Source organism: Orussus abietinus, unplaced genomic scaffold (assembly GCF_000612105.2).
Source record: "Orussus abietinus isolate OABI.00-Male unplaced genomic scaffold, Oabi_2.0 scaffold123, whole genome shotgun sequence".
In the NCBI taxonomy this organism is placed as follows: domain Eukaryota; kingdom Metazoa; phylum Arthropoda; class Insecta; order Hymenoptera; family Orussidae; genus Orussus; species Orussus abietinus.
Window position 1 is genome coordinate 39,784 of NW_019394324.1, and position 13,650 is coordinate 53,433.

The window sequence follows — 13,650 nt, forward strand, 5'->3', positions numbered from 1 at the left end:
GACTTAGCGGATAACAAGGCAATTTCGGTTCGACTTGTTGCGAGTGGCAACAATTGTTCTCTTTTACCGAAGGCGGTGGAATAGCGATTATGAGAGCCTCGACTGAGAATGTTCAACAAATCTGCGTTCTTAACAATTATCGGCTGTTTGACGGAGCGTTGTTCACTCGAATCTAAACAAGAAACGATGGTAGCCCAAGGGGGTATTCACTTAGGAAATCGTGCAATTAGTGCTGGAAGTCGCATGGAAATCAGCTGGCAATCATTAAGAGCCGTATTTGAAGAATGTAACACGTTTTGAAATCGTTTGGAACAGGTAACAACAATTAAAATCATTAGAAATCACAGGAAATCATTGGAAATCACGCGTCTTTAGGACGTATTACCCTGCATGTTATACTTGAATTGTCAAATGTGTTTTGCTCGTTTAGCTAACATCACGTCGTGATTATTATATTCTTCACCTATAGGTAAGGTTTAATATTGTTAAGTTTCTAGTTTTGCTTTCCAGGTTTTTAGTTTTTTCTATTACTCATGTATTCGTGATTTATTGGTGATTTATTCATGATTGTTTAATTAGCTTTATCAATCTTTAACGCTAACTACCAAGTAAAAACAACATTATTGATTATGATTTTCAAATGAAAAAATCATTAAAATTGATAATTATTAAATTAAATGCTCTTCAATGAAATTAAGGAATTTTCGATTGGTCATACTCGGAAACCATCGGAAGCAATTGAAAGCGATGCGCCTCAACTTTTTGCTATTATTAATTAATATTAAACGTCCTCTTAACACGTTGAGCGCGGAACCGATTTTGATGAGCTTTCCGTTTAGGCAGCACAATTCTTTATACATAGGATTCTTGATGCCGTGTCAGTCCCCAGGGACTGACACCGCTTAAACGGAAAGTTCACTGTCAGTCCCCAGGGACTGACGCAGCACTCAACGTGTTAATCTCGGGACGATCGGTAAAGTTTCTTCCAAGGTTAATCGTTTGCCCGTCATTAACCCGCGTGCGTAAGGCTAGATGTCACAAACCCAAATAATTTAATTAAAATAACACATACTACTTCCTGTTAGTTACTTTCATTAGGGTGTGTCATCCCCGCTTTAAGCGTCATGTCACTTTTTAGCTTTATGCATGCCGGGTTAAGTATATAAACGAATCGCGACGTACAGAGATATTTTTCAATAAACCCTTTTGATAAACCCTACATTTTTTACTATCCTACCCCCTATCTCAGTAATTAATTTTTAACATGGTCCCTGTCTTAGTATTATTTGTATGTTCATTATATGTATGTAAGTATTTGTTTATGTACATATAAAGCAAGGTATTTTAGTAGCATACTGGAGATAAATTAAAATATTCAGTTAACTTACGTGCATAAAACGGCAAATTGTTAAAGAAATTTAATACATACACGACTAGGATTATTTAAAGAAATTGCGCAGTTATTATTAAAAATCAGTAGGAAAGGTCATGTTAAGAATTATTCGAAACCAGAGAGAAACATGGTAGAATTTAATAGACATTTCAGAAATCATTGAAAATCATAGGAAATCGCTTCGAATCACTGAAACATTCCTGGAAATCACTGGAAATCGTTGGGAATCGTTAGAAATCGCAGGCACGTTGTTGGAAATCACAGGAAATCGTTGAAAATCACAGAAACTTTAATACCGAAAGTTTTAATGCAGGAAATCACTAACTAATGCATAACATTACCGATTTTCGTATGAAATCAATTGCAATCACTTCTCAAGGAATTATATTATTTTTACCGATTTCCAAGTGAATAGCCCCACGTGGTAGCCTTATCTATGAAGAGATAGTAAAAAAAATCAATGAATGGTATGTGATACGTCGAGGATGAGTTATAATCGCGCGATTGTCTCTCGGATACGAAGTTTCGTTATTATATGTACGTGTAATAATACCATTACGGTAGTAAAATCAGAACTTGTGATTTGTAATTAGTTTCATGAGAATTTCAATCGTCGAGCGATTGTAAGATTTCCATGTAATTAATTTAATTTAGAAATATACGTCGACGAAGAGATTGCTATCGTTCCTGCGATGCATTATACTGTACTTATTTAAATTCGTCTAATTCATGCGCATATGTGTACGTGTTCATATATATATAGGAACACGTACACATATGCGCATGAATGAATTCATATATATATATATGAATTAAATTCTTGCTGAATTTATGAACAGACGGATCTGAAATTTCCACTGAACGTTTCTTTCGATTTTGAGAATCGCAATGAAACTGTACCGATATTTTCATTGATTCAGACATGACGCTGAATTCATACACATATCTGCTTAAGGTGAAGTGAAACACGACGAGAAACTTGATCGACGTCGATAAAGAAGATTTTTCTAAATGCCTACGCTGTCGATGTTCTTTTTATATTGACAGCTGTGTCGAATTATATTGGGTATTGTACCAAATGGCATACTCCACCTGTCGTTTTCGTAAAATAAATATAAAGAAATCGAAGTAAAACTGCAGAAATCCTCTGGATTCATGCTTTCTGGGGCCCTAATTGACTACAGAGGGACCCCCTGCGCCATCTGTGATTTCCAGGTAAATGTTCACTCCGAGACCTCGTATTCCCATCGTTTCAGCATAGAAGCGCGTACAACACTTTTTTTGCCTTTATCCTGGTCAAATGCGAATTTATCGTTTACCAAAGTGTCTAAATTGTCGTAAAATTGTCCTGGCCCTTTCGTTTCTCATATCGGAGCCTTCGATAATTGTATATTGATCGAAATATAACAGCTGGACGCCATTTTGTTTCTGGTCTGGGCTAAATTAAAAAATTTTTTCCAAAAATCCAAATCTTGAATGTGTCAGGACAATTCTTAGATGACCAGGAGTGACGTGTCAAAGTTTCTGACAGTTTGTTATAATACCCTTAAAAAAAAAGTATTGTACTCAAATTGACTGATTTGAAGAAGGTTTCACTTTACCTTAATCATACATATAGGGTGTGGACTTTTATATTATCTTAAATATACACGTTCCTAGTGGACTTTTGTAAACATGTTAAAATTAAGCCAGAAGTAGATTAGGGAAAAAGAAGAATGATCTGAAACAAGTACGTCTTATTAATTGAAAATATTGTTTCCTATGTGTATTCAAAGGAGGCCTGAAAAAGTTAGGGTTATTGCCACGAGAAATTCTGACTTTATTCGTAGAAATAGAAGGACGATCACAATAATCGGGGAATCTTAACATATTATTGCAGATACTGAATATACAAACGCGAGAATAACTTCCACCGGATCTTCTATTTCGCAATTTATTCGAAATGCTGGTCATGTGCAAGCAGCGGAGCTAATTTCCCACGGCTGTGAATACTTTTTAATCCCACTGCATCCGATGGCTCATTTACGACCTGTGGGACAAATTTGGTAGCCCATCGATGCTTGGACATTTTACTGCTTTCCCGTATGACTAGGAAACTATTCATCCTTGGTAGAAAAACCTTCAGCATTTCGAACATTTCAACTGAAATGGGAAAGTTCTTATTTAAATTTTCTTTCTAAAATTCCCTAGTATGTTCAGAGCAGCTAATTTAACACTAGGTTTACGGGCGTTTTATATATACCTGTTTCAACGAGCATCCGTCAAATTGACGGGTAAACGAAAGCACTTTCTTTCTTTAAAACATCGATTTATTCAAATTAAGTCTGAATTAAACAACACTAGGCTTTACGTTTAAATGAATTATTAATAAGTAAAAAGTTCTTTTTTAAAAAATACCACGGAAATGATTGGAATGCTCGTCCTCTCATCTTCGGAGTCAGAGCTAGAAAGAATGCGCATCCTTTTCTTGCTACGTCACTCTTTCAAGAAGTTTTCCTCTTCACTATCCGAAGATCCTTCTATCTCTCCACTTTCAATGCAAACTTTCACTCTCATCTTCGCCTAACACTCTCTGCAACGAAGCAAATATATATGGATTGTTTATGAAATTAGCTAGTCCGTCAATTCAACGGGTTTCGTAGAGATAGGTATACTACATACAGATTTTAATAATTAGAAGGCTTAGGAAAAAATAATTGTGTCTCCAAATTCTTTGGATGAAATGATTAATTTACGATAGAAAAATGGTTAAAATTAATGCTATGGTTTTTTCGGTATTTCTTTTCGAAGTTTGAATTCCATCAAATTGACGGGTCCCGTAAACCTAGTGTTAAGAGTGCACGAGGACGAGTGCACAAAAGGAAAAAATAATTGTGTCTCCAAATTCTTTGGATGAAATGATTAATTTACGATACAAAAATGGTTAAAATTAATGCTATGGTTTTTTCGGTATTTCTTTTTGAAGTTTGAATTCCGTCAAATTGACGGGTCCCGTAAACCTAGCGTTAATAGTGCACGAGGACGAGTGCATAAAATCCGTCCCGAGTCCACTAATTTTCAACTGAAAATGTCCAACTACTGTCCCAGAAGTGAGTGTGCAAAACCTCTTGGGTGATAAATGGGGCGCATCATTCGACCGAGTGGAACATTATTCTGATTCCGGAAGCCGCGACAATTTCAATGATTTTCAGATCTCACGTTTAGTTCGAATTCGTCCCCCGAGAAGATAAACGGATATCGAACCGCTTGTAAAGTTATCAAATCGTATCTTTATTATAACAGCTTGCATTATGCTACAGTAATACAATGAGATCTGAACGTAACGCAGGAATACCATTTGGCACAGTACGGTGGATCAGGTAACAACGTGAAACCAGAATTATTCGCTTGACGAACTCCTCTTACACGAATACTTTCATTACGAGATCCTCGTTCGTACATTAATGCAGGTTTAAAACCCGTTGCTTGCTTAGAATTATTGCATTCCTTAAACGAACTAAAAGAAAACTATTGTGCCCTCGCGGTAAAAATTAAAGAGGAAACCAGTCCTCATGAAGTTTAACGGTAAGTGGTATACAGCTAAATAGGAAAAAATCTCATAAAGTTAACAATAGCAATGGCTATCCGACAATTGGTTCGCATGCTAAATTAAACCTAATTACGCTAATACAGTTTACTTAAAGGCATCGCGCAACACAGTCTCCGAGACTTACATGTGTTAGTCTTATTTAACCAGACCACCCAAAGATAGCATAACAACTAAGTGTAAACTAAAACGCGTAAATCTTGCTCTTTGGAATAGGAATGTAAGAACCTCGAGAATAAATTGTAAACTGCACGAGGCATTATGGTGGACGTCGGGCCACTAATTTGCTGCGATCTCTGCCTTGACATTTTCAGATTCGATTTTTTCTTTGAGAGGAGACCCGGCCGTTGTCGTGTCGGGGCTTTCCGTTTCGGACGAGTCGGTTTTACTGTTATCCTTGGTTTCGGTACTCTTGGGGGAACCTTTCTTGACATCTCGTTTTTCCTGTTCAGCTCGAAATTTCGGTATTTTCTCAGGATCGAAGTGACACTCCAGAAGGTCCAGCAGATCCTGCACATCCTTCGGTGTAGCTGCTATCACCTTTTCTATGATCAGTTTCTCAAGACCCTCTTTCTTCTGATTTGTCCATGCTTCCTAAGATCAAGAATGTCTTTTCGTTAAAGAATGACTCCTCGTGCGATTTTTCCATATAACCAGAATATAATGAGAAGTGAATTTTGAAAAGCAGACTTTTCCTTCAGAAAAATATAATTCATATGCGGACGTGCCTGCGCGGAGAATTGAATTTACTATTACAGGAGAGATTATGTTTACTGATAGGATCGGAACGTAGTTTATGGAAAAGATTGGTATTAACCTGTAAGAGTTTATAATCGATACCGGCTTCGGCTAATAGACGACGTAATGGGCTAGCATATTGACGATCTCGACGTACACGTAGAAGTGGACCGAATATTGGCTGCAACCCATTTTGCCGTTGGAGAACCAATTTCAATTCTGCAATGTAAACGTATGTTCCGTAAACAGGAATCTCAGGAAACGGTTGAACTTACGGTTAACTTACGCTTTAACGGTTAAGGTGAAGTGAAACCCCCCTCAAATCAGTCGACTCGAATAAGACTTTTTTTTAAGGGTATTGAATCGAACCGTCTGAAACTTCGACACATGATTCGTGAGCACTTAGGAATTATCCTGATACTATAAAAAATAGGATTTTTCAGAACAATGTTTTAACTTAGCCCCGATTAGAACCAAAGTGGAGTCGAGCTCTCATATTTCGATCAATATCTAATTATTGAAGGCTCTGATATGAGAAACGAAAGGGTCAGGACAATTTTACGACAATTTAGAACACTCTGATAATCGATAAACTCGCATTTGAACGGGATAAAGGAAAAGAAAAGTGTCATGCGTTTCTGTGCTAAAACGATGGGAATACGAGGTCTCGGAGTGAAAATTTAGTTGACATGGAAATCACAGATGGCGCAGGGTGTCCCTCTGCAGTCAATTAGGGCTTTAGAAACCATGAATCCAGAGGATTACTGCTGTTTTACTTCGATTCCTTTATAATTATTGTACGAAAATGACAGGTGGAATAGGTCACTTACTACAATACCCAATATAATCCGACACAGCTGTCAATATTAAAATGAACGTCCGTAACGTAGGTATTTAGAGAAATCTTTTTCACCGACGTCGATCAAGTTCCTCGACGTGTTTCACTTCACCTTAAACATACCTGCTAACTCTTCTATTTCCACATGCGTGGGTTGAACGAATTCGCGAATTAATTCAATAGTTCCTTTCGCGGTGGCATCGCTATCTCCCCTTCCACTGGCTTCGATTCCTTTGGTAACTTCTTCACCATCACTCAAATGTTGGACAATTTGCAGAGCGAGACGTGCTCTATCAACTGCGTTGCACAGCTGTTCATCCTAACAATCAGATGTTACATTAACGATCATAAATAAATGTCACCCCAATTCTTAATTTTAAATAGATCAATATACGGCAACAACACTTTTATCGTATATCGGCTTTATAACAACATCTTTCATGCATTCGGTAAATTTCAAAGGTAAGACTGTATCTAATGACTGCAAATGTCAGTATGTATGCGTAAAGAGGCGGACAAAATTAACATACCTTATCGAGGAGCACTCGTGATAGAGTGCGCAAAGAAAACGTGTTAACGGTGCCCGTGCACTTTGCCTCCGCGATATTAAATCCATTTGCAAATCCCTTAACGATTTGGTTAAACTTGTCTAGAAGATTGTATTTCTTCAGGGATTCGCATAACATGGCAGGGATCACTTTACGAGGTTCGTGATATACCAAGATGATACCGTCCACAGCATCGCCCTTCACGGATTCGAGCCAAGTGAGGAAGTCCGTTAAGGCGGACACCTCACTTTTCGTTTTCAGCATCTAAGAGAAGAGTCATTAGAACGTCATTAATAGGTTCCCTCAAAATAGGGGAAAAAAGAAAGGATTGGTATTTAATATCCAGGACAGGAAGAGTCGTTTGATCACTACCTTGTTAGTTTTGCTATCCTTGAGCACGCGGAACTTTCCCGTGTTGGCTACTTTAATATTGTGCCTTTTCCTGGCTGTTGGATTTAGATCCTTGAAAGGCATCACGTACTGGGCGTACGTTGAACTAGGTGTATATCCGGCAATTTGGCAAATCTCGTCTATTAATTTCCGTCCTGTAGCATCCATACCCCAGCCGACGAGTCGATAATCTCCAGGTGGAACGCCGACAGCTTTTGAAGTTGTTTGCGGCGAACTGGACTTCACATTTTCAGGACCCGTGGACGAAACCATGGCTTTCTTTTCGCAGTTGTCTTTCTGAAAGATAATTACAAGTAACTAACTTAATCCGTACCCACCAAACACGGTTATGTAACAATAACATAACCATTACCCCTAGTAGCATAGAATGATTTCTAAATATTTCTTTCTAATCTTTGCTAAATATTTCAAGCGACAGATTTTTTAAGAACTTGTAGATTTAATTCGAAGATATCTGAAATATTTCTTAAAAATCTCAATGACATGTTTAGTTTCAATAATTTATAAACATATATAGAGATTATATTTTTTAACTTAAGAACATATAATAAAAATACATTTCTTTTACTTCGCGATTATTATCGGACACTTCATTCGGTATCAAAAAGCACGAGAAATTTTTGTTATATTTTCGTTCCGCTATTTCATTATGGGAGCGAAACGTGTGATTTTGATTTTAAATATTTTTAAAACGTTTATAATGTATTCGGAAGATAATATTTACAAAATACTTGTATTAGAATGAAACGAAATGTTTTGTACCAATTAAAAAAAAATACCATTAAAAAAAAGTGTTGTTTTCGGATCGACTGATTTGAGGGGGGTTTCACTTCACCTTAAGTCTTGGAATTAAGTTGCGAGAGCAGATTGTTAAATGTACTCGAGATATGGAGAAATTTGAAATATTCCAGGGCGATGTGTTGATTTTCTGATATAATTACAAAGGGAAGGTGAAATTGACACGAGTTTCGTCGAGAAGGATAGTCACATGTCGAACGATGACACAAGTGATTTGAATCGGTAGAATCGCGTACATAAATGTACATGTATGTTGGTACTGCAGTTTTCGCGTTGCCGTAAGTGCTCTTTCATCAAAGAGTTACATAAAGGATATCCATGAAAAATGTAATAAATAGTCTGATGCACAGCACTAGTGCACAAACATTTGTCTATCATTAATTCGTACTCAGCAAGTCGTACTCTATTTATAAGTGATATTCAAGAAATCTGATTTTTTTTTTATACATTGCTAACAAAACATTCGCATTCGTTGAAATATTGTCCTTGGTTTTGACATTGGGTAAAGGCAATTAATTTAATGGTTATTTGGTGACAACAAACGAGTGTTAGAATAATTCCTGTGATATAATCATTTTATAAGTATCAGGACTGTGAAATATATTGAGAGGATGAATCTGCCGATGTATCTCAGGAATGTTAATGTTTGGCTTAAAGTAAGTAATAGAAAAACTTGGAAGGTTACGCCGTGAGCTATACAGCTAGAAGACAGAATACTTCCTACGTAAATACGTTACGATGAAATGCCGTAGCTAATTTAAATATACCTCACTAGGAAATTCCTCTTTATGATTCGCATTGGAAGAAAAAATATTTTTCGTGTTTTTAAGGCAAAACCAAAGGCAGAAACTCCGAACCCCGGAACTGGCTACTTAACAGAGAGAAAGCAGGAAAATAGTAATTCTTGCGAGATGTTAAAAATGTTCCCCGAGATCAAATTATTTCCATCATTTTCCCTGGTTTCAAGAGAAACGTAGAAGCCTTTAGACTTAATAAAAATTGCAAATCGACATCGTTTACAGTAATTTTTTATATTCAAATTGAAAACCGCCTTCTCGATTAGATTTCCAATTTAAATTACATACGGAGTCACCACACGTTCGAGTATTTTCTAAAATGAATTTTCATGAACAAAGAAGTACCCATATCAATTACAGACCTGTCTACGTAGGACTTATATATTACTGAAAGAGTAAATACAAAAATTCGTACAAACTGCGGTACTTTTTAAGCAACATACTGCCGAGCTTCTGAATGTAACAAACATACTAAAATATTTCCTCCCTTTGTGCATCGTCTACATAGGGCGAATTTACTCTAAGTCATAAAAACTACGTATCCGGAAGCATATATGCAATTATTTATACGGCATTTAATTATTTCGCCACAATGATGCCAAGTAGTTTCTAATATATCGTGAATATTTATTGCATGTAACCTGTAAGTCTGTACAGATATGCGATTATTTATACGGTATTTAATTATTTTCCCACAACGATGCCAAGTAGTTTCTAATATATCGTGAATATTTATTGCATGTAACCTGTAAGTCTGTACAGATATGCGATTATTTATACGGTATTTAGTTATTTCGCCACAATGACGCCAAGTAGTTTCGAATAAATCGTGAATATTAATTGTATATAATCTGCACATCTGTACAATACTCGCGTCCAAAGATTTCTCCAACGGATCGATAGACACGTGTTCCGAAGACACGTTATCTATTCCATTCGCAATCGCGGATATCGGCGTCTAGATTCCAGGATCGTTTTTCCGTGGAGGTCAATCCTTTTAGAAAAACTCACCGATTCGGGTTTAGCCTTCCGCGGAAGTGGCGTTTTTTCCTGACAAAAGATGCCTAGTCCGGTCTGCGCCGTCTTCGCTGACTTGCCTTATCAGTCGCGAGACTACTCCAGATTTCTTCGAGAGAATCGAACGCACGTGTACTCAAGTGTAGAGCAGAATGTGCCTCGTCGGCGCATGCGGAGTCGCGTTCGCCCGAAAGCGCGTTCCGATTGGTCGAGAGCGAGCATCGTGACGTCACGTGGCGCGTGACGTCACGCGGATCGCCGAGCGCTCGCGCATTTCCGCGCAGACCGCCGATTGGAGCATTTCGAAAATTATTCTTCCACCGGGAAACTTTCCAGCGGTTTGACCGCCCGTCAAGGGTCGCCTTTCATCCGGAAATAATCCCCGGGAAATGGCTCTAAAACCGCGCACGAAGGCTTTCCTTTTTTCCCCGATATCCGCGCTTTTAACTTTCTGTGGTACACGTCGCGAAAACGCGCCGAAAGTGTCGCGGGAGTTAGAAAAAGTTTAAACAAGAGGACCGTCGAAGAGTGAAATTCGAAAGGGCTTGTTGGATACCTCGGGAAGAGTCGCGCGTTGATGAATTGGCTTTTTCGAAAATGATTTGTGGGTGGGGGGTGGGGAGGAGGTGATGTGGGTGTACGTGTTTTTGATTTATACGGAAATTGATAGTTGCAGTCCAGGGGTGAATTTAATTTTCCCCCGAGAGGCTGCGGGAAAAATCGGAAAAGCTGGGAATTTCTTTCCGTTTCAACGAAGCTGTCGGTCCCTCCGAGCGAAATAAATCTCGTTTTGTGTCGGGCAAAGAAAATAATAAAATATTGGAATACCTATAAATTTGTATAATAGACGCGAATAACAAAGGGTGTGGTACCTCGGCGGGAGTTCAATGAATAGAACACTCCTGGGGGTAAGCAAGTCCTCGATTGTTTCCATTTACCATTGTGGCACGTGTACCTCCGGTTAACAGTCCCTATGCTGTCGACTATTTCGTTAAACCAAATATTTTTTCAATAAGAGTCTTTTTTTAATTCCGCAAAAACCTTGAAACGCGTCAAGAGTCCTCCTGCTGTTCTCCTTGAAGCTCCATTACATATCAACATTGGCAGGTTATTATTCGTTACAGCTTCCCAACAATACTTTTTCCTACCTGTCCTAAATGTTAGAATTAACTATTTTCTAATACTTCACGCGAATGACACTTTAATATAAATAATTACACAATTTCTGTATTTTTAATAAATTCAAAAGCAAGTGATTCGCAGTGGACATTGAGTACTTCAATATCGAGGCTCTTATTTTAATTAGTAACTATTATCCCTCATTTAAATAATTAAACAGATTATTCTTTGCATTTTATTCCTAATTTTCAATTGTGGTAGCTCTATAATTTGATTTAATTAGATATAATAAAATAATTTGGGCAATTTTCGTTTTCTAGAAGTAGCAATGGTTCCTACTGAAAACGGGCTAAGATAAAAATTGCAAAAAGAACCGATTAAGAGGTTGAGACGTTTTAATGTGGGGTAGAAGATGGAGACTTGACAAATTGTACATACTATCCATTGAAGAGCTATTTATGGCGAGAGGCAGTGCTCGAATACCGATGTCGTCATTGGCGCATTTACAGTCATTACGTGGCTTGCAACTAGACGTCATTACGTATGCACGACATGTCCTACGTGACTGTATTGCTCGCTAAAAACCGGTGTGTGAGCATAATTCATTAGCAAGAAGGTGCTTGGCAGGAACACCTAACCACGTACGTAAAATAGATGTGTAATCGCTACCCACACGCACCATGTGCGCGTGTTTTACAACGCAGCGTTTAAATTACGCGCCAAAATCTGTCCCGGCATGCGCTACACGAGCGGATCATTTAAATTGAAATTCTGATCCATCAAGTCGCAATTAACGAGCAAAAGTCGAAGAAATAGATTCCTGGTAAACAAATTAGGGATTACTTGGAAGCATTGTCGATTTCACGAACGAATACATTTATTAAAAATAGATAAAATGTAGACCGGCCATTACGTCAGTTCATTGCGAAGCCAATGTGACGTCCATGCCATTTACCCGGTCGATTACTATTTTTCTCTTTCCGTCAAGCCATGTGTTAATTATGATTTCTATACATGTTTATAAATTCTTGAAACTACATATGTCATTGAGATTTTCAAGAAATATTTCAAATATCTTCGAATGAAATCTACAAGAAATCTTAAAAAATCTGTCGCTTGAGATATGTAGCAAAGATTACAAAGAAATATTTAGAAATTATTCTATGCTACTAGGGTTGGATAGGACTTTTGGCGGAACGCTTATTCGATTTACTTGAATGATTTACAATCTGTCATGTCATTGTATGGCAAAATTGACGCGAAGACCAGCGCGAGGAAGTCCGGACAAGAGGAGGTTCGACTATCTTAACGTTTTAGCAGATGCACTCACAGGCTCCGAAGGCGAGGATCGACCTATGGATTCTGGCGATCACGTCCTCGGGAATCCGCAGTATCTGTGGGATTAATGGAAGGTTGTATCATCGGTCTTGGAATATCCGATCCGCGGCTTGTTTCACTTCCCGTAGTGACAAAATTGACGGCACGCGATCCGGCACTGTTTCTCACCAACAATCGACTCTACACGTTTCAACTGTCGCACGCTTCGCCTGCTGATAACAGCTCTGCTCGACAAGCCAGATTTATATGCCGTGTTTGTCTACGTGAGTAACGTAGAAGAATAATACCAGATAAGAATGCAGCCGTCATTGAGGTCACTACCTGCATCGCTCTCGTTGCCGAGGATGTGCCCCTCCGACTGCTACGGAATTGCGGGACGTCATCTGGAGGAACACGAAGACCTTCTGCGAGCCGCAAGGAGATTCCTACAAATCAGTCCAAGGCCTCCGATAGACGCGTTCTCAAATACGGCAGTAATTACCCAGAGCCGTCTTGGACTGGTGGAATTCCGTTTTCGAAAGCCTTCGAGGAAGATTAGATATTAGTCACTAAATTATTAGAAGTTTGCCGAGTGTTAGGTTCAAAGTAATCATAGTTTATAGATAAGATGATATGAAAGGCGCTGAGAAATTTAATCGACCTAGATAAAAGAAAATTCATCTGTACCCTTTTTAGTAGTAATGCCGTTTTGAATACTTACGACAATTATATTTATGTTGAAGTCTTTTACTGTCTACGTTGAGAGTTATACGAACTGAAGCGTTCCATATGTCATTTCGGTAAAGTAATGACAAAAAGATGGATGTAAAACTGTCGAAATCCTGGGAATTCATTATTCTAACGACTGTGTAGGTATAAAATTGACCTCTAGGACTCTCTTTCGGTTCATTCTTTGGAATTTATATTGCACGCGTATTCACCGAGCGACGATTATCGCGAAAATCCGCGATAAGGACGCTGATCGCGAAGGGATGAACACTTGTTTTTCGTTTTCTTTCTTGATTTTACATTTTCTGGATTTTTCTTCCCGGGTCTTGATTTCTTCTCTCTTGCTGAGCGTCAATGGC

At 38.2% G+C, this 13,650-nt stretch overlaps 1 protein-coding gene across 2 annotated transcripts; it reads right to left on the reverse strand.

Moving 5' to 3' along the window:
- Nucleotides 1-4,639: 4,639 nt before the first annotated feature.
- Nucleotides 4,640-12,820, reverse strand: LOC105695879 (maternal protein exuperantia). Of its 2 annotated transcripts, none has more exons than XM_012417883.2 (6): nt 12,576-12,820; nt 7,476-7,790; nt 7,086-7,367; nt 6,679-6,874; nt 5,797-5,936; nt 4,640-5,573 (listed from the first exon to the last, which is right to left on the reverse strand). In XM_012417883.2, exons 2-6 carry the CDS (start codon nt 7,764-7,766, stop codon nt 5,259-5,261), a joined length of 1,224 nt encoding a protein of 407 aa, XP_012273306.1. In that variant the 5' UTR covers nt 7,767-7,790; nt 12,576-12,820; the 3' UTR covers nt 4,640-5,258. The 2 variants fall into 2 exon arrangements, with proteins under 2 accessions (XP_012273306.1, XP_012273305.1); XM_012417882.1 differs by lacking the exon at nt 12,576-12,820 and adding an exon at nt 10,121-10,262.
- Between the last annotated feature and the right edge of the window lie 830 nt (nt 12,821-13,650).

Bases quoted from the DNA above. Each gene is read 5' to 3' on its own strand.
- LOC105695879 (XM_012417883.2), bottom strand. From the start codon at position 7,766: ATGGTTTCGTCCACGGGTCCTGAAAATGTGAAGTCCAGTTCGCCGCAA. The intron at 6,875-7,085 runs GTATGTTAATTT...TCTGATTGTTAG, and splicing joins CACGAGTGCTCCTCGATAAG to GATGAACAGCTGTGCAACGC. The intron at 5,574-5,796 runs GTTAATACCAAT...TCTTGATCTTAG, and splicing joins TCGATTATAAACTCTTACAG to GAAGCATGGACAAATCAGAA.